Raw genomic sequence first — 21,345 nt, 5'->3', positions numbered from 1 at the left:
AATGGCCTTAATTGCAGAACAAAAGACGGTGATTATAGGATGTTAGCTAAAATCCTTCAGGTCATTCGACCGGTCTCTGGGTTCCAAAGATAGAAATATTAAATGACCCCTCTCTGGGACTTCTAGTGTTAAGCAGGACAATGACCTCAAACATACTCAAGAAGCACGAGAAATGGATAGAAATAAAGCTCTGGAGAGTTCTGAAAAGACAGCAATGACTCCGGATCTAACTCCCATTCAACACCTGTAGAGAGATCTAAAAATCTCTCTTGGGAGAGGGCACCCTTCAAGTATGAGACACTTGGAGCAGTTTGCAAAAGAACAGTGGGCCAAAATTCCAGTTGAGAGGTGTAAGAAGCTTGTTGATGGTTATAGGAAGTGATTGATTGCAGCTGGTTATTCCAAAGAGTGTGCAACCAAATATTAAGTTGAGGGTGCCAACAATTTTCTTCGGACCATTTTTGGAGTTGTGTGAAATTATGTCTACTTTTTTTATTTTTATTTTTTTGTTCCAATATACACAAAGGAAATAAACATGTGAAAAACAAAATAATTTTCTGGGAGAAATGCTTCAGATTCTGGAACAATTTCAAGGATGCCAACATATATTTATATATTTACACAATGTATATGCACTTGTCACACCCAGGGAAGGGGGTCCCGGGCGGTTGCAAATGGGAATATTACTCTGGAGGCCGTTGCCTGGTTCCGTGCCCTGGGGCTTCTTTTGTAAAAAGGGGGTATTTACAGTAGGGGTGAAAGTTAGTGTCCATGACGCCACCTGCGGTTAGAGGTGTAGAACCGCCGCTGCTGAATGTGGGTACTCTCAGAGCTGGTGGTGGTAGCAGCAATGATGTTAGGCCCCCCGCAGGTAGGGCTGTGCCTGGGAGTTGTGAGGGGCAATGATGGAGACCACACCAGGTTGTCTTCAACAGTCTCTACTCGCTCAGACCCTTGTATTACTGGTTCAGGTCCCTTGGAGTATCAGTGCCAATGTAGTGACCCATGTTGCTCTGTCTCCGGCACTCTCTGTTGGTTGGGTCCCTGTAGCGTGGAGCGTTTGGGGCCCGACTGTCCCTTTTGGGGGTTACAGTCTCCTTCTCTGTATGGCGGACAGTGCGGAACATGTGGGGAGGTAAGTGTCTGAACCCCGATCCTAGTTTACTGCTCATGCCCCCGGATTATTTGGTTTGGTGAAGTCCATGAAGGTGTCCTCACTATGCATGTGATTATTAAGCTGTGTAGAACTGGTGATTGATCTAGGGCCCTGTGCCCGTGCGTGCTCCGGTCCTAGCGGTATCTATCCGTATCTGCCCCGGCGACCTCTCTGTGGTGCTGCCGGGTCACTGTTGCACAGACCCAGCTCAGACACGTCTGCACACCTCACTGTGTGCCACTGTCCTCTCTGTCCCCTCCCACTAGGCTGACTAATCCCAGGACTCATTCCTACCTCTAGGTGACCATCTCCTTTCATGGTTAACCCTATATGCCTGGTGTAGAGTGGAGAACTAGGATTTTGGTTATGCTTTGGAGGTATCGGCACTGGTATTCCAGGTCCCAGGGGGTAGGTCCTGCAACCCCAAGAGGATGCAGTTCCTTGTAGTGCCCTGAGTGGCTCAGGGGCGCTACACACTCAATACCCATTTCTTTAATATTGTGATTAATCTCATGCACTTATTACAGCGATTCTCCAGTCTCATTAAAAATCAATAATTGGGGCAGTGTATTTAGTTGTTGTTCACTCTACATGTACTGAATACACTATTTTTTGCACATGCTTACCATGTTATGTTGCAGCTAGTATGATATATTACAATACTTTCATTTTATGAGGACATTGTATGGATAATAAATTTGTAAAACTGATCTGTCACCAAGACTATCCTGCTCTACAATAAAGAAAGAATATTGGTCCAATTTCCCAATAGTAGCAAGAAACAATACAATACAGTAGTCCACTGCATTCATGAGTGTAGTGCTCACCCGCCTCTAGACATTACTTTCTGCTTCGGTCAGCAGCAATTAATGAACTGCTGTGCAGTCAGTCATCAGTATCAAAACCATATCTTTTTCTTTCCTGCATATTATGAACGTAAGAGTTACCCACATATTAAAGGGGTTGTCTCGGACATTTTATTGTCAAAGTTTGGGATAGGCCATCAATGTGTGATCGGTGGGGGTGCAACCCCCAGCACCCCCACTTATCAGCTGCTTCCGATACTGGCGGTGGTGGAAATGCTCAATTGCGGAGTTGCATAACATAGCTTCGTTAACAGAATAGTGGCCACGACTGGGTACTGCATATTTGCCCCCTATTGATTCAAATAGATGGCGCATACGCAATACTCACCTGTGGCCACTGTAGGCTAAGTTCACACAGGGCATTTTTTACTGCGTTTTTGGTGTGTTTTTGAGGTCACAAAGATGCACCTGAATTCATGCATTTCCTTCTCCCACAAAAGTCTATGAGATTTCTATTTTGCTGTCCACACTGGCCATCTTTTGTTGGCTGCATCTTGACTGCGTTTTTCAAGATGCAGCATGTCAATTATTGTTTTTGCCACGTTTTTGAGCCTTCCAGTCAATATATTTGACTTAAAAACGCATTTGGCAAAATGCGGTAAAAATGCTGCAAAAACACGCGTAAAAAATGCAGTAAAAAAATTGAATTTTTTTGTTGTATTTTTGACACGGTGTGTTTATGGTGCATTTTAAGATACACTCAAGATGCACTGACAAAAAAAAGATGCCGCGTGTGAACATGGCCATACAGTTCAGTAACAATTGTAGCACACTAAATGAAGAATGCAAATTATTTTTAATATAGTGAAAAAAAAAAAAAAAAAATATTGCAAAAAAATTTTGATGTTTCGACCTCTAGGGTCTTAGTCACTATACTGTTGACTGAGCTGGGCTGTGCAGCTCCGCAAATGAACAGTTCCAAACACCGGCATCATCGGGTATAGCTGATAGGTGGGGGATCCATGTGTCATATCTTCATCAACTATACATTTATGACCGTAAACGTACACCATCTCCTGACTGGAGTAACATTTCTACTGGGGGTACAAAGCAGTTGTAAAATTTGCCTAATTTATTAAGAGGCATTCCTGTATTAATGATTTAGGAGCATCTTACTCCAGCACTTCCTTCACTAAGACTGGCATCACAACACCAGTCATCATTAAATAGCCTTATATGGTTTTGTTGATACAAATATTGCAATTTATACAAAGTTTTACCGTTTTAGCTTGGAGTCCTTAGAAGCTTTGGGCTGGTTCTGAGATGGAGAATGAATTTCAGGACAGTCACTGCAAGACAGAGAAATCCTGTTATGAAAGAGGAAATCATGCGAATGTGTTATATGCTTAGTGATTGGAAGATTCTGTCCATTTCCATAAGATTCACAGTTGTCAACATTTAAAGGTAACCTGTCACTTGATTCTTTTATGCTCCTGTCCTTAGTTTTGGCTCTGCTCCATGTTAGACTTTGCAAGTCACCTGGTGTGTTTTAACATGATGAACTGCCTTGGCCTATTTAACAGCTTATTGGATTCACATCTGTTTTTGATGGCGACTGACTTTGTTTACGCGAGTTCTGAAGCACTGAGCTGAAGTCGGTTTGTTTTGCCACAACTTGATTTTTGTTGAACTCCGGAGTCCTGTCTACAACCTGCCCTGAGTCTTTGGACCTTCTGTCTCAAGTCCTTCTTCGGTTTGGTGTGACTTCTGAGCAGGGCCGTATTTACCATTAGGCACCCGTGGTCCGGTGCCTGGAGCGGCAGGTTGCGGGGGTCGGCACCTTCTGGCAGCAAAAAAAAAAATATTTTTTTGTTTTACTTTTTTTTACAGATCCTCTCCCCCTCCGTTAGACAGTCGATTAAATCCGCTGTGTTTTCGGAGGGGGGAGGAGGGAAGAGGCGCATTTCCATTTATTTGTGTCCGTGTCAATTAAGACGCGAATGCAAACAAACTGCAGCCTCCGAGCACAGGGAGCTGATTGACCCCGGCACTGCCGGCGCCTGCACTTCCGGGGTCACATGAGGGCGCCAATCAGCTCCTTCCTCTGTTCTGCGTCCACTGCTGTGTGGACATCACGTGCAGAGCTTACAGCAGGACGCCGCGATGGAAGCCGGTGTCAGAAGAGGATACTCACGTGAGCCAGGAAGATGGCGGCGGGCACTGGATCAGGTAAGTGCTCGCAGAGCTGAAGATTCATAAGGAGCGTGGGGGTGTCTCTAATGCAGACCGGAGATCTGCGCATGCGGGGGGGGGGGGGGAGGCAGAGGCTTATACTGGGGGGAGGCTGGAGGGAAGCAGAGGCTGATACTGGGGGGAGGCTGGAGGGAGGCAGAGGCTGGTACTGGGGGGAGGCTGGAGGGAGGCAGAGGTTGGACGGAGGCAGAGGCTGATACTGGGGGGAGGCTGGAGGGAGGCAGAGGCTGATACTGGGGGGAGGCTGGAGGGAGGCAGAGGCTGATACTGGGGGGAGGCTGGAGGGAGGCAGAGGCTGATACTGGGGGGAGGCTGGAGGGAGGCAGAGGTTGGAGGGAGGCAGAAGCTGATACTGGGGGGAGGCTGGAAGGAGGCAGAGGCTGATACTGGGGGGAGGCTGGAGGGAGGCAGAGGCTGATACTGGGGGGAAGGCTGGAGGGAGGCAGAGGCTGATACTGGGGGGAGGCTGTAGGGAGGCAGAGGCTGATACTGGGGGGAGGCTGGAGGGAGGCAGAGGCTGATACTGGGGGGAGGCTGGAGGGAGGCAGAGGCTGATACTGGGGGGAGGCTGGAGGGAGGCAGAGGTTGGAGGGAGGCAGAAGCTGATACTGGGGGGAGGCTGGAAGGAGGCAGAGACTGATACTGGGGGGAGGCTGGAGGGAGGCAGAGGCTGATACTGGGGGGGAGGCTGGAGGGAGGCAGAGGCTGATACTGGAGGGAGGCTGGAGGGAGGCAGAGGCTGATACTGGGGGGAGGCTGGAGGGAGGCAGAGGCTGATACTGAGGGGCAGGCTGGAGGGAGGCAGAGGCTGAGACTGGGGGGAGGCTGGAGGGAGGCTGAGACTGGGGGGAGGCTGGAGGGAGGCAGAGACTGGTGGGAGGCTGGAGGGAGGCTGAGGCTGAGACTGGGTGGAGGCTGGAGGGAGGCTGAGACTGGGGGCAGGCTGAGGCTGGGGGGGAGGCTGAGACTGGGGGGAGGCTGGAGGGGGGCTGAGACTGGGGGGAGGCTGGAAGGAGGCTGAGACTGAGACTGGGGGGAGGCTGAGGCTGAGACTGGGGGGAGGCTGGAGGGAGGCTGAGGCTGAGACTGGGGGGAGGCTGGAGGGAGGCTGAGACTGGGGTGAGGCTGGAGGAAGGCTGGGGCTGAAACTGGGGGGAGGGTGGAGGGAGGCTGAGAATGGGGGGAGGCTGAGACTGGGGGGAGGCTGAGACTTGGGGGGGAGGCTGAGACTGGGGGGGAGGCTGGAGGGAGGCTGAGACTGGGGGGAGACTGGAGGGAGGCTGAGACTGGGGGGAGGCTGGAGGGAGACTGAGGCGGAGACTGGGGGGAGGCTAGAGGGAGGCTGAGGCAGAGACTGGGGCAGGCTGAGGCTGGGGGGAGGCAGAGGCTGAGACTGGGGGAGAGGCTGATGCTGAGGGATGATAGAGGCTGATGCTTGGGGAGGCTGGGGAGAGAAGGTGAAGCTGAGGGAAGAGAGAGGCTGATGCTGAGGGAAGAGAGGGTGATGCTGAGGGAAGAGAGAGGCTGATGCTGAGGGAAAAGAGAGGCTGATGCTGAGGGAAGAGAGAGGCTGATGCTGGGGGAGAGAGCCTGATGCTGGGGGAGTGAGGGGCTAATGCTAGAGACAGAGTACAAGGATTGAGGCATAGTGCAATGACAAAATCGATTGGGTGGGGGGAGTGTAAGGACTCAGAATAAGAGGGGGGCAGCATTGGGAGCTCATTATGGAGAAGGGGCAGCATGTGTGGGATCGGTATGGAGTGGAGCAATGTAGGGGAGTCAATATCAAGAGTGGAGTAGTGTGTGTGGGGGGGTGTCTCAACATAAACGGTTAGTGTGGTGGTCTTAGCATGAGTGGGGCAACATGGAGGTGTCATTATGGAAAAGAGGAAGGCAGCATTAGGAGCTCATGGAGAGGGGCAGCATGCATGGGACATTGTGAGAAGGGGGGCAGCATGCATGGAACATTGTGAGGAGGGGGCAGCATGCATGGGACACTGTGAGGAGGGGGCAGCATTCATGGGACATTGTGAGGAGGGGGCAGCATGCATGGGACACTGTGAGGAGGAGGCAGCATGCATGGGACATTGTGAGGAGGGGGCAGCATGCATGGGACATTGTGAGGAGGAGAAAGCATGAATGGGACACTGTGAGGAGGGGGGAGCATGCATGGGACACTGTGAGGAGGGGGCAGCATGCATGGGACACTGTGAAGAGGGGGCAGCATGCATGGGAAAACTGTGAGGAGGCGGCAGCATGCATGGGACATTGTGAGGAGGGGGCAGCATGCATGGGACATTGTGAGGAGGGGGCAGCATGCATGGGACATTGTGAGGAGTGGGCAGCATGCATGGGACATTGTGAGGAGGGGGCAGCATGCATGGGACATTGTGAGGAGGGGACAGCATGCATGGGACATTATGAGGAGGGGGCAGCATGCATGGGACACTGTGAGGAGGGGGAAGCATGCATGGGACACTGTGAAGAGGGGGCAGCATGCATGGAACACTGTGAAGAGGGGGCAGCATTCATGGGACACTGTGAAGAGGGGGCAGCATGCATGGGACACTGTGAGGAGGGGGCAGCATGCATAAGACACTGAGGAGGGGGCAGCATGCATGGAACACTGTGATGAGGGGGCAGCATGCATGGGACACTGTGAGGAGGGGGAAGCATGCATGGGACACTGTGTGGAGGGGACAGCATGCATGAGACACTGTGAGGAGGGGGTAGCTTGCATGGGACACTGTGAGGAGGGGGAAGCATGCATGGGACAATTTGAGGAGTGGGCAGCATGAATGGGACATTGTGAGGAGGGGGCAGAATGCATGGGACATTGTGAGGCGGGGACAGCATGCATGGGACATTGTGAGGAGGGGGCAGCATGCATGGGACACTGTGAAGAGGGGGCAGCATGCATGGGACACTGTGAAGAGGGGGCAGCATGCATGAGACACTGTGAAGATGGGGCAGCATGCATGGGACACTGTGAGGAGGGGGCAGCATGCATAAGACACTGAGGAGGGGGCAGCATGCATGGAACACTGTGATGAGGGGGCAGCATGCATGGGACACTGTGAGGAGGGGGCAGCATGCATGGGACACTGTGTGGAGGGGACAGCATGCATGGGACACTGTGAGGAGGGGGTAACATGCATGGGACACTGTGAGGAGGGGCAGCATGCATGGGACATTGTGAGGAGGGGGCAGCATGCATGGGACATTTTGAGGAGGGGGCAGCATGCATGGGACATTGTGAGGAGGGGGCAGCATGCATGGGACATTGTGAGGAGGGGGCAGCATGCATGGGACATTGTGAGGAGGGGGCAGCATGAATGGACATTGTGAGGAGGAGGCAGCAGGCATGGGACATTGTGAGGAGGGGGCAGCATGCATGGGACATTGTGAGGAGGGGGCAGCATGCATGGGACATTGTGAGGAGGGGGCAGCATGCATGGGACATTGTGAGGAGGGGGCAGCATGCATGGGACATTGTGAGGAGGGGGCAGCATGAATGGGACATTGTGAGAAGGGGGCAGCATGCATGGGACATTGTGAGGAGGGTGCAGCATGCATGGGACATTGTGAGGAAAGGGCAGTATGCATGGGACATTGTGAGGAAGGGGCAGCATGCATGGGACATTGTGAGGAGGGAGCAGCATGCATGGGACATTGTGAGAAGGGGGGCAGCATGCATGGGACATTGTGAGGAGGGGGCAGCATGCATGGTATATTGTGAGGAGGGGGCAGCATGCATGGGACATTGTGAGGAGGGGGTAGCATGCATGGGACACTGTGAGGAGGGGGCAGCATAAATGGGACATTGTGAGGAGGGGGCAGCAGGCATGGGACATTGTGAGGAGGGGGCAGTATGCATGGGACATTGTCCTCACATCATGCTGCTCCCTCCTCACAATGTACATATCATAATTCATAATCGAGGAAGGTGTGGTGGGTATAATTTATAAGGGAGGACAGTGTGATGTTTTAGTTTATTAGGGGCAGTGTGACAGTCACAGTATATAAGTGGGGACAGTGTGGTGGGAATATTTTATACTCATGCTATGTTTTGATGTGCCTGTGGTCATCCCCATTAGGGGGGGGGGTTAGTGCCCTTTGTTTCTCATTGATACTTTTTAAAGTGTTTTACAGAGTAGATCTGCCTTAAACAGATGTCGTGTGCGAAAACTAAGTTTTACGTTGTCACTAAGGGGCGCGACCACTTAAAGTGCCTAGGGCAGCATGAAGGCAAAATACAGCCCTGCTTCTGAGGCTGTCAGACTTCATTGTTACTCCTGGGAGTCATCTGCCCTCTGATACACTGCGGACAGTTATACCGGTATCTGCTTGCCAGTTGCTTCCATTCATCCTGTTATTTGGCTTGACTTTTTATTATCTCTGCTATCTTTTCGTCTGCAGTCTTCAGTCATCCTGTTACCTATCTCGATTCGTCAGTAACTCTGTTACCTGTCTGCCAGTGGCCTCCGGCAATCCTGTTACCTGTTTACAGTAATCTGTCACAGGTATTTGGTTAAGTTGCCACCTGCTCATACCGTTCAGATTATGTTGATCCATTATGTTCTGAACCCTACCTTTTCTTATCGATCTGTTAGTCCCTAGACTTTATTAAACTGTTATTGTTTGCATTTTTGTGTCTGTGTTCTGTATATTCCACCTGGCTGCTGCACCATCGTCCACGCGTCGATCCTGACCAGCAGGTTTAAAGGATCCACCGCCACCACATGAGCCTGCCTTATGTAACAGATTCGTGTTGCTCATGCTACACTAGATTTGAGAGAATACCTGATCCGATGGGGCCAGAGCCAAGAGCAAGAGTCGACTAGCCTGTGGTAGAAGAGCATCACTAACTATGAGAATGTACTGTACCAAGTGTGGAGACTGGGGCCACGCTTGAGGGATTGAAGGCAGTCACAATGGCAAGTATACAGAGTTACTCACCAATTGGGACTTGCTGCTTAGTGGGTAGTATCGTAGACCTCTGTTAGGGACTTTGAGACAGTTTTTGTAGCCTATATAGTGGCAATGCGAAAAGTACAGTAGTGATACTGAGGTTTCATGGGTTTCGGTGTTAGGACAAAAGACATCAGCAATGATAGCCGTTAGTTAATTTTACACATAGAACAATAGTGTGTAAATTACATTGTATTTATATCCTATTTGTCTAAATTCCTGTATTTTTCTAGCAAAATAATTTGTTTCATTGTCATCATTTTTACTACTCCTTTATCTTGTGCTGGAAGCATCTTTTCTTTGTTTGAGTAAAGCAAATGAATTGCTGTTGGTTCAGCTACCACTGTCTCCTCATTGTCTGCACTGTTGTATCCTTGTAGTGGGTGGGCCTACCCCCTACCAGTACCAGCATAGTTAACCCGGAATTGTAACTAATAAAAATGTGTTATCTATATATGCATGTAGTTTGTGTTAGGGCACCCCTAGTGGCCGGGTGGGACGGCTGTTGCCACCGGGGAGGAGGAGCCGGCTGTAGTATGGGGGAAGGTGTGAGTGTGTGTAAGGTTGTTGGATCCGGGACGTGAGAAAGCGAAGATCAAGGGGCAGAGTGTGGGGGCTGAATTAAGCGGGGACGCCGGAGAGAACGGGAGTGTGGACGGATCCTCGAGAGTGAAGCAACCGGTGTGGGTCCGGTGTGTGTGTAACCGACAGTGGGAGCCCGGTGAAGCGGAGTAATCAGGGCACAGCCCCACGGGAGGATTTGTTAGGGCAGGTTGTCCCCCAGCCCAGGAAGTTTTTCTTGTCTGCAACAGCCGGATTGAGACTGCGTGTGTCAAGTGTGTCAATAAATATGTCTTTTATTTGCATCACATCTGGCCTGAAGACTGTTTGTGCCACTATCGACGACAACACGACCACACTCTGCCCCACCAAGTCAGTCCCCGACATTGAAGTAGTGATGGAGCCAGGGGTGAGCCTTGAATCAACTGAGGTCACGACTACACAGCCAGAGGCGCCCCTGGCCACTCACTACATGTGGCGTAGTCGGCAGGATCCGATGCTCCTGCCAGGAACCCAAGAAGCCGGAGATCAAGTGGTGCCGAGTGCACCGTATCCGGGCTATGAGAGAAGATTTCCAGTCCCATGGTGGGAGGAAGAAGTGCCCAAGGCGTTGGACCGGGCACAAGATGGCGGCAAGATGGCCGCCGTCTGTGAAGCTGAGGAAAAAAAGGTGCGAAGAATTGGCGCCAAAAGAAGAGCCTGGGGCTGGCCGGTGCCGAGAAAGAGGTACAGAGTACTCCGCCTAAAGAGGGGAGGCGCCAGTCCTCGGACACGAAGAAAGAAATATGAAGTGGGCGGTATTGTAAAGAAAAAGAAGAACCGCCGCGGAGGAGTCAAGATGATGTGTGAGGCTGGGGGTGGAGCCTGTTTAAGAGCGGGAAACATAGGCCCGCCTCTTCTTCTTCCAGTCTCAGCATTGACCTCGCCGCCATTGCATACTACACAGCAGGAGAAAAAGATGGAGACTTCCGGCCGACAACAGGATCTCGCCACCGCCATGGCCCTGACCAGTCTAAGCCGGGAGCGCCCTAAACAAGCTGCCGTAGCAGGAGTGTTCTTGCCAGAGATCCCGACCGGGTCAGGAGACCCAGCACGTCCGGAGAAGGTGACTTGGCTGACCACCTGGGACGCGACAACCGGGGGCACGACCACTGAGGTCCGGGCAACGTATGCCGCCCAGCTACCGGTGGGGAACCGCCCCCTGGGGATTACCTATTCCCCTGTGGAGACACCCCAGCACGTCGCCACAGCCACAGCATCCGCAGCCGCAGCACCATCTGCCCTCGAGCGGGAACCGGCCGAAGTGTATGCCGAGCGGCTGGAGCAAGATCACCGGGGCTTCTTTTGGGACCCTGTAGTCCCGGCCTCTACTCCCTATCCAAGGGCTCCGTCTCCGGTGCCAGACCCCGTCCAGGAGCGGTTGCTTGCAGAGACCATCGCCCGGGAAATGATGTCCGGTCCCGGCGGTGAGGAGCTGGCCCTGCAATTCACCACTGGTATAGTGGTGAAGTTCAACCAGCAGGAGGGCTACGGATTTATCCGCGAAGCAAGCACCGGGGACGGTTACTTTTACAATCGGGTCCACCTGGACGTGGAGGGCCTACCCAAGAGGCTCCACACTCTTTACCCGGGCGAGAAGGTACAATTCTTACCTGATGCGGGAAGTCGCGGCCTGTTCGCAGTTGGCGTGACCCGGACGCCGACCGCCCGTGAAGCGGCTCAGTGGCAACAGGAGCTGGAGTGGGAGGAGCACCAGGAACGACGCCGGAGCCAGCAGAAACCGACGCCGTTAGATGCCTCCCATTCCCGGCGTACTCTGGCGGTCCCACCGGAGGGGAAGTCTGACCCGGAAAAGGGTACCCCGGTCGTGGCGGTTAACCAAAGTGTCACCAACAGACCGGTAATAGTTCTGGACGTGCCACAACCTGTACCTCAACCGCCCCGAGTGGCGACTCCATCGCCTCCACCGGAACCTGAAGAGGCCACGCCGTCGGAGCCGCCGTTCGCTCCTGTTTCATTCCGGAGAGTCCGCCGCCAACCTGGACAGTCCCTGGGCGCCTACATCCAGGCCCAAGCTGCCGAATGGAAGCGGTCCTGGCCTCCGGAGTAGGTCGCTCGAGCTGTCTTGTTAAAAAAGACCGGTATTGTTGGTCGACCGGCAAAAGTTCAAGTTCTACGAAGAGTTTACAGTTGATACGAGTTGATATGCCTGTTGCTCGCCACCAAAAGACCGGGAGCGCTGTTGAGCCTCCGGGCGCCACCACAAGACCGGGAGCGCTGTTGAGCCTCCGGGCGCCATCACAAGACAGGGAGCGCTGTTGAGCCTCCGGGCGCCCCAAAGGACCGGGAGCGCTGTTAAGTCGCCTGTTGTGGACTGGGCTGATGGGTATTTTTTTATGCCATGTTCATTGTTTTAGTGTATGGTTATAGTTGGAGCCTTGCCGGGAGGCTCGGATTTTAAGAGGGGGGGCATGTAGTGGGTGGGCCTACCCCCTACCAGTACCAGCATAGTTAACCCGGAATTGTAACTAATAAAAATGTGTTATCTATATATGCATGTAGTTTGTGTTAGGGCACCCCTAGTGGCCGGGTGGGACGGCTGTTGCCACCGGGGAGGAGGAGCCGGCTGTAGTATGGGGGAAGGTGTGAGTGTGTGTAAGGTTGTTGGATCCGGGACGTGAGAGAGCGAAGATCAAGGGGCAGAGTGTGGGGGCTGAATTAAGCGGGGACGCCGGAGAGAACGGGAGTGTGGACGGATCCTCGAGAGTGAAGCAACCGGTGTGGGTCCGGTGTGTGTGTAACCGACAGTGGGAGCCCGGTGAAGCGGAGTAATCAGGGCACAGCCCCACGGGAGGATTTGTTAGGGCAGGTTGTCCCCCAGCCCAGGAAGTTTTTCTTGTCTGCAACAGCCGGATTGAGACTGCGTGTGTCAAGTGTGTCAATAAATATGTCTTTTATTTGCATCACATCTGGCCTGAAGACTGTTTGTGCCACTATCGACGACAACACGACCACACTCTGCCCCACCAAGTCAGTCCCCGACATTGAAGTAGTGATGGAGCCAGGGGTGAGCCTTGAATCAACTGAGGTCACGACTACACAGCCAGAGGCGCCCCTGGCCACTCACTACATCCTCACACCTCTTAACACTTGGCGTAATTAGCAGAATGCAACATTCAAGCACAGAAGTAGAGGATCAGTGGGTAAATGAGTCCACAGAGAGCAGTCTTCCCCTTGGAGCTATGCTCAAACTGAAGTTTACAGATGACAATCTATCTGTGTGAAACTGGTTGAACGTCTAAAGAGCATATTTGTCACAGGGTGGAAGGGGATAACAGGGGACTGGAGCTCTTAAACTGGCCCAACCTATCTGTCCCTGATCTGAGAGATGCATCTGAATGTGACAATATCTGGGCCACCTTATTAGCCCTTCTTCCGCCCAGCCCTGATCTAGTAGCCGCTCCATCACTACCCGGGGAGGGGTGGGTTTGGGGGGTACACAGAAAAGTGTAAACACAAACAGTGATAGACAAACAGGGGAAACAAAAAATCTACTTGCACAAAGAAATCAGACAAGAGATAAGGAGGAGGAAAACTAAGCATGGTGAAATAACCAGATGACAGGAGGGATTGCATTGCACATGAAACAACATAAATGAACGTAAATCATCAGACTAAAAAACAACAGCATAAAGATCAATTTAGCAGAAAGCTATAGTTGGTGCAGAAAGACAAATTCCTCAATCTTAAAAAGGCTGGGAGTACCTGTGATAGGTCTACCATAACATGTGATCTTAAAGGTAACCAGCAGGCTAGCAGAAATTAACTCCTGCTAGTCCAATCACTAATGCGCACGCAAAAAGTCGACACCTGAGCCTGCATGTACAACTAAAGTATAGTGAGGAGTGTCAGAGTCTGTGGTCTGAAAAGCATCTGATGCCGCCATGACACTCGGTGAGTTTAGACCAAAACACAATGTGACAGTACCCCTCCTTCTATGGGGGTGCTCTGGACCCTCAGGACCAGGTCTCTCAGGATTCCGGCAATGAAATGCCATAACCACATTGCATGGATATTAAAGGCTGGTACCCAAGTCCTCCTCTCAGGACTATATCCCTGCCAGTGAACCAGGTACTGTAAAAAAACGATGAACGACCTAATTCTCAATACCTGTTACTCCAGCGATCAACTAAGGCTATTTTCACACTTGCGTTGGACGGCTTCCGTAGCATTGCGATGTGTGACGGATGCAACGGATGCGTTGCATATAGTGGCACAACAGATGCTACGGATCGTACAAAAGAACGGAAAGCTTTTCTTTTTTTTCTTCTTTACAGTTTTACCAGCAGCAGACTATTGTGAATGATCAGCTGATCGCTCCCAATAGCCGGCGGCCGGGCGCTCAGCTGAGCGCTCTCACATGCCGGCGGCCAGGCGCTCAGCTGAGTGCTCTCACATGCCGGCGGGCAAGCGCTCAGCTGAACGTTCGGCCACCGAGAGACAAAATAAAGTTTGTGATTTAAAAAAAAAAAAAAAAAAAGAAAAGAGCATGCGCAGTGAAATCCTATGGATTGCGCTGCTCAAAAAAATGTTACATGCAGCGTTCCTTCCACCCAGCGCAGTGTCAAAATAACGACGCTGCGTCGTCCAGCGGATGCAACGCTGATGACTCGCCCACCCCAGGGCTATGGGACACCCGGTGCCGGACCGGACTAGTCCGGTGGTAGTCAGTGGTGGCTGGGCCCGGCTCCGTGGCCCTGGTGGGTGTCAGTTGAATATGTGGCTTGAGTTAAAGTTTGTGTTCGTGACGCCACCTGTGGTATGCGGCTACTAAGCCGCCGCTGCTGTGTGAGGCCTCCGGGATGATGTTATGGCAGCAATGGTAGTACTGCTCCCCACAGGTGGAGCAATGCCCGGGGCACGGTTGGTGTTTGTGGAAGTCTATGGTGCTGCGTGACTAACACGGTGCAGGGCCGACCAGCAATGAAAGAAACAGGCACAAACAGTAGTCTCTTTACCTTTTCCTCTTTTACTCGGCAGAAACTTAGTCCAGGGAGACCGTCACAGATGGTAAAGATGATCCGGCCGGCCTGGAAGTGCCTGGGGTGATCTTTGGCCAGTTGAGTATGAGGCCTACTCCTTAATCTTTCTCTGCTGTGTTAGGACACTGCACTTTGGGTTTGCAATTGCCCTCTTGCTGCTGGGACTTGTTGTTCGTCCCCTTTTCTGTGTGGTAGACTGCGCAGGCCCTCTCTGGTGCTTCTCTGCTGGAGTCTACACCGGGCCCTTGGGATGCAGCTGTACCTTCAGATTGCTTCTGGGACAGGGGGCTTACAGCTCTCCTGCCCTCCGGATTCAGCTACCAGGGATGGATTTTATGCCCTGGCAACTACAGACTCCGATGTCCGAGTCCCTGTTGTGCCTCTCTGCTCCCCTTGCTTCACTGGGCCAAGCTATCCCAGCTCTAGGCCCCAGTTTACAAGGCAGCACTACTCTGCGTCTGCACTCTTTCACTCCTGTCTCCAGACTAACCACCACTTCCTCCTTCCAGCCAGACTTAAGGAATGCTCCCTGAAGTTCCAGGTTCAGAGCTCCCCCTGCTGGCCGGAGGGAGAACTGTGTTGAGTGTTAACTTACTGGCCAATAGATCTCCCAATTACCTCCAGGCTCAGCATTAACCCTTTTGGGAGGGCAATGCTGTTGTGGCGACCAGGTCCTGGGGCGCCACACTCCCCCTTAGTTAAATTCAGTACTCCCGGACTGTAGAAACAAACATGACATGTTAGAACATTTCATCCCATTATGGGAGGCGCAGATACTTTAACGTTACAACCTTAAACATTACTATAAGAGTCCAGTGTGGCTCCCTGCCGGGTGTCCATTACACTGCTCCATGGGGGACCCGCCGCGTTCAAACCCCCAACGTAGGCTCTGGGCGTGCGTCAGAGCATTGATGACCCCACTCTATGCACGCCGGACGGGTTTTTCTTCAGGGGTGTTGAGCACACTGGTGCTAACTATGAACAATTTAGGTGTTGGCCACCCATAGTCCAGTGGCCCAATTGTCCATTTTCGCAATCAAAGAAAAAGAAAACATTTTGTACACAACATGACAGACATTTTGCATAACTATTTACATTCTAATAAGTACTCTTTCCCTTATACAGTTGACTCCCTATACCTTAGAGGGGGTTATCCCCGAGTGCTGCGCTGGGACCTACGTAGCTCTGGTGTTTGCCCCTGACTACGTGGTGCGTCTTCTATCTCAGCACTACAGGTGGGCCTAACCCCCATAGGTAAGCGTGATGGTTGCCTTTGTGATCTAAGAGTCGCCAAGGGTATGACAGGTTCACCACTGACAGGGGGTTGATCCTCCTGTTCCACTGCTGGCGTGTCATCTCGTGCTGGAGCGGACGATTCTTTAGGTGGATCCGGAACCTTTTCCGTTTCTGGCTCGACCAACTGCGGAAACGTCAAAACTGGTACCACTATGGCATTGTTTATTCGGGTCCAAGTTTTGGGGAACTTTCCAAGGATGGTTTGAATCATCTCCCCTTCTTTCTCTTGACTTTGGGGACTTCCTTGTACTCCTTCCATTTCTCTTTGGATTCTGCACCGTTCAGGGCACGCTTTCAGGCGGTCTCGGGAAATTGCTTGATAGGTCTTGCCTTCATCTTTGCTTATGAGGCATACCTTACTATTGTCAAAGTTGGAGGGGATAATGGTGTAGGGCTCGCTTTCCCACTGATCATCCAATTTATGCGCCTTCCGCTTCTTCTTGAGGACTTGTTCTCCAGGTGCTAAGGGAGTTGCTGGGGCTGTTTGATTGTAATGCTGTTCTTGTCTCGTTCTTGCTTGAGACAGGCTCCTCTCTACGCACTCCTGGACCTTACGGTACCGCTGCTGCCGTTCTGTATCCCAATCCTCTATTTCTTGAACCGCCTCAGGCGACACAGTCCCCATCTCAAAGTCTACAGGCAACTTGCCTGGTCTGGCTCGCATCAGGTAAGCGGGGCTGCAGTTGGTCGAATTCACTGGGATGTGGTTGTACAGGTCTACCAGATCTGGCAACTTTTCTGGCCATTGGTTCCTTTCCTCCAGCGGTAGGGTCTTCAGCATATCAATAACCACATGGTTCATTTTCTCGCACAGTCCATTGGTTTGGGGGTGGTACGGTGTGGTTCGGATTTTCTTACAACCGTACATGTTACAGAACTCTTGGAACACTTCAGCCTCGAATGCAGGACCCTGATCAGTCAGTACCCTTTCCGGATAGCCGTGAGGTCGGCAAAAGGATGCCTGGAACGCTCTAGCTGCTGTCCTGGCTGTCTGGTCCTTCACAGGCACTACTACCAGGAAACGAGAGTAATGGTCCACAATGGTGAGGGCGTACACATAGCCTGACCGGCTTGGTGTTAACTTCACGTGGTCCAGGGCCACCAACTCCAGGGGCTGCTTTGTGACAATTGGCTGCAAGGGAGACCTTTGGCTGGCATCGTCTTTCCGCCTCAGGTTACACGGGCCACAGTCTCGGCACCACTTCTCGATCATCTTTCTCATGTGCACCCAATAGAACCGATCACGGAGTAGGGCCTCCAACTTCTTCCACCCGAAGTGTCCTGCGTTATCATGATACGCTGCTAGGACCATTGGAGCATCTCTCTGCGGAACCACTATCTGCCAGACAAGTTCATTTGTTCGATAGTTGACATATCTCTTGCAGAGCTTGCCTTGGTAGGTGAACAGTCGTCCCCTCTCCTTCCACAGCTGCTGGGCTTCCTCTGGAGCGTCTGGGCCAAGATGGGTCTCAGCTTGCGCTAGCTTCTCTTTGACCAATCGCACGGCCGGGTCACCGTTCTGTGTTTCTTCCCAATTATGGTGGAGTAAGGGGTTGACCGAGACCCCGTGCTGGCTTGAGCGCTTCACTCCCACAGCATGCTCACACTGGGACACACCTTGGTGATGGAAAGCCGGTAACTCTATCTCTTCGAGTTCATCCATGTCTTCTCCAGACTCGGGCAAGTGAGGCATTCTGGACAGCGCATCAGCATTGTTATTCTTCTTGCCAGCCCGATACTTGATGGTAAAGTCAAAGTTAGACAGCCGGGCCATCCATCGCTGTTCCATCGCACCTAACTTGGCTGTTGCCAGGTGTGTCAACGGATTGTTGTCCGTGAAGATGGTGAACTTGGCCGATGCCAGATAGTGCTTGAAGCGTTCAGTCACTGCCCAAACAATAGCGAGGAACTCCAGCTTGAAGGAACTGTAGTTTTCTGGATTCCTTTCTGTGGGCCGAAGCTTCCTACTGGCGTACGCTATCACCCTCTCTCTGCCTCCCTGTACCTGGGACAGAACTGCTCCCAGTCCCACGTTGCTGGCATCTGTATACAGTACAAACGGTTGGCTGTAGTCAGGGTAGGCCAGAATTTCTTCTCCCGTGAGAGCCCCTTTCAGCCGGACAAAGGATGTTTCCAGTTGGCTGCTCCATTCAAATGGAGGGCTCTGCTTCTTAGCCTGCTTTGGCTGGCCCACCAGGAGATCTTGAAGGGGCGCTGCTATCTTGGTGAAACCATCAATGAACCTTCGGTAGTAGCCCACCAGTCCAAGGAACTGCCGCACCTCCTTCACTGTGGTGGGTCTTGGCCAGTCCTTGATTACAGTGACTTTCTCCGGATCAGGTGCCACACCTTCTGCGCTGACCACATGACCCAGGTACTGTACCTTTGGCTTCAAGAGGTGACATTTGGACGGCTTGATCTTCAGGCCATATTTTGACAAGGATTCAAACACTTCTGCTAAGTGCTTCAGGTGGTCCTCATAAGTCTTGGAGTAGACTATTACGTCATCCAGGTACAACAGCACGGTTTCAAAGTTGTGGTGGCCCAAGCAGCACTCCATCAACCTTTGGAATGTCCCTGGGGCGTTGCAGAGCCCGAATGGCATACAATTGAACTCACAGAGGCCCATTGGTGTCGTGAATGCAGTCTTCTCCTTGTCTGCCTCTGCCACGGGAACCTGCCAATACCCACTGGTGAGATCCAAGGTGGAGAAATAGTTAGCTGACTTTAAGGCTGTTAGTGACTCCTCTATTCTGGGCAGTGGATAAGCATCTTTATGTGTAATGCGGTTAATTTGCCTGTAATCTACACACATTCTCATTGTACCATCTTTTTTCTTTACGAGCACTAGTGGAGCTGCCCAGGGGCTACAACTATCTCTGACAACCCCAGCCTCCTTCATTTCCCGTAACATTTCCTTGGCACACTGATACTGTGCGGGGGGTACAGGGCGGTATCTCTCTTTAATGGGATGATGATCACCCGTGGGGATTTGATGTTTAACCCCTTTCACCTGCCCAAAATCTAGGGGGTGTTTGCTGAAGACCCGCTCGTACTCCTGTACCACCCGGTAAACCCCATGCTTTTGGTGCGAGGGGGTGGAGTCGGTGCCTACATGTAATTTTTGGCACCAGTCTTCCGGCTGCCCCTTGGAGCCATTGTCTTCCGCCTGGTCGGACGGGATCAAGGGTTCCACTGCTTTAATGGTATTGTTACTGACAGTGTACAGTTTTGCTACAGTGGCGTACCGGGGCAATTTGGCCTCCTCCTCCCCACAATTCAGGACACGGACGGGCACTCTCCCCTTGCGGACGTCCGCTACCCCTCTGGCTATCAGGACTCCAGGCCTACTGTCTGAATACACTGGTTCTACCAAGGCATGGTAATCCTGACCCTTGAGGCCTATTGCTGCCCGACACCATATCAACATTTCACTTCTTGGGGATATTACAATGGGGAGGGGGTCACTTACCCTCACACTGCCAATTTCTCCTCCGGCTAGCTCTACTTGCTGCCTCCTCATCAGGGCTCTGATCTCCCTCTGTAGGACACGCTGCTGCCCGGAGCTGGCAGTTTCAGACGCCTGTTGCAACAAAATTATCACTTCGGCAATACAATTTTCTATCACATTTGTACCAAGGGTTAGCAGTGGGTCAGATTCTTTGTGATCTATATCTACAATTATCATCCCCTGACATGGCAATTCCACCCGCCCCACTTTAATGGTTACTTCTTTGTACCCAAATTGAGGTAAGGGCTGACCATTACTGGCCACAATCGTTAAATCATCATCTGGGCCATGGTCAATGTCTGAATCAGCCCAATATCTTTTGTACAGTTTGTGGGGGATGGTTGTTACCTGGGACCCCGTATCCAGGAGGGCATTCAAAGGGATCCCATCCAGCACAATGGGAAGGACCGGGCGTCCTCCCACATACTTGCTGCGGCTGGGGTTTGAGCCGGGCTTCCTCACACCTGGGGGTTGGCTCCTGGCCCCAGGCTCGGCCCGTTTAAAGGACAGCGTCGTGCAATGTGGCCCGCCTGGTTGCAGTGGCGGCAGATCGGTTGTCCTGTTAAATCATACCGGTCTGTGTCTCTGCCTCGGGTCGGCGGAATCCTCCTCTGTCGCATCCATGGGACGTCTTCTGGGCTGGAGGCCAACTCGATTTTTGCAGGCGAGGGGGTCATTTGTAGAGACTGCACGGTCTTGGCAAGGGCAGCCACAGTCTTGGTCAGCTCCTGGAACTGCTGTCTGAGCTCTGCAGTGGGATCCTTATCCAGGGACTGCGCCTCAGCCCCTGCAGTGGCTCGCGTTGCAGGCACCACCCCGGGGTACGTGATAGCAAGAGGCCGGAGGGGTACTGGGTCATTCGGTGTAGATTCTCTCAGTACCCTGATGGCCTGGTCCTTAAACTTGGCAAAGTCCAGAGCAGGGTTCTGCAGGACCAGGATACGCAGCTGGGTCCTGTGGGCATCTGACAGGAGCCCCTCTATGAACTGCTCAGTTAGGAGTTTGTCTTCTTCACGTACACTCTCTGGGTCCACCTGTTTAACTGCTTTCAGGGCCTCCTGCAAGTTTAAGGCATAGTCCCTTATGCTGTCCGTGGCCCGTTGCTTGCACCCAAAGAATCTCATCTTTATCTCTGCTGCGGTGCGGGTGTCAAAAGTACTCTTTAGCTTGGCCAGTATCTGGGCTGCTGTCCCTTTATCTGTATCAGGCCAGGACTTCGCTTCACGCTGGGCTGCGCCGGCTAGCTGTCCCATTACTATGCCCACCTTCTGGCTCTCAGTCAGAGGATACACCCGGAACAAGCTGTGCAGGCTTTCTCTGAAGTCACTCAAGGTATGGGACTCCCCGGAGTACTGCGGCAGCCATTCTGCTCCTGGTATGTACGGCATGGTGATCGGCATTACCGGCGCTACAGTGGGGGCTGGGGCGACGGCGACTGGGACTACTTCGGCCGGTGCTGCGGCGCCCTGGGCGATGGCAGCCACCTGCTCTCCCTCGGAGTCGGACATCTTCCTCCCCCTTAGTGAACCTTACCAGGCTCCGTTCACTTTTCAAATTTTCTTCCGGGTCGCGTGGGGTTAACAGCGCTCTGCTCTGATGGCGCGCTCCCTTCGCGCTCTTTGTCAGGCACGCCCCCCTTCTTCCTGCGCTCGGCGCGGCTAATGGCGGCGGCAATTTACAACCAGTACACAGTCTTTTACACAGTTCTTCAGGCGCACAGTACCCGGTGTGACCGGGCACGAAATCCTG

General features: G+C 52.5%; 1 protein-coding gene across 2 annotated transcripts in view; it reads right to left on the bottom strand.

The window, feature by feature from the left end:
- LOC142291424 (transcription elongation factor A protein 3-like) overlaps window positions 1-21,345 on the bottom strand; it is a 219,113-nt gene that overhangs the window by 132,106 nt on the left and 65,662 nt on the right. For both annotated transcript variants that reach the window (XM_075335934.1, XM_075335935.1), the window contains exon 8: window positions 3,243-3,311. In XM_075335934.1, the coding sequence (XP_075192049.1) occupies window positions 3,243-3,311 (69 nt within the window). The remainder of the gene's footprint in view (window positions 1-3,242; window positions 3,312-21,345) is intronic.

The sequence above is a fragment of the Anomaloglossus baeobatrachus genome, chromosome 2 (genome assembly GCF_048569485.1).
Source record: "Anomaloglossus baeobatrachus isolate aAnoBae1 chromosome 2, aAnoBae1.hap1, whole genome shotgun sequence".
Taxonomy (NCBI): domain Eukaryota; kingdom Metazoa; phylum Chordata; class Amphibia; order Anura; family Aromobatidae; genus Anomaloglossus; species Anomaloglossus baeobatrachus.
This window is presented reverse-complemented; position numbering and strand designations above follow the sequence as displayed.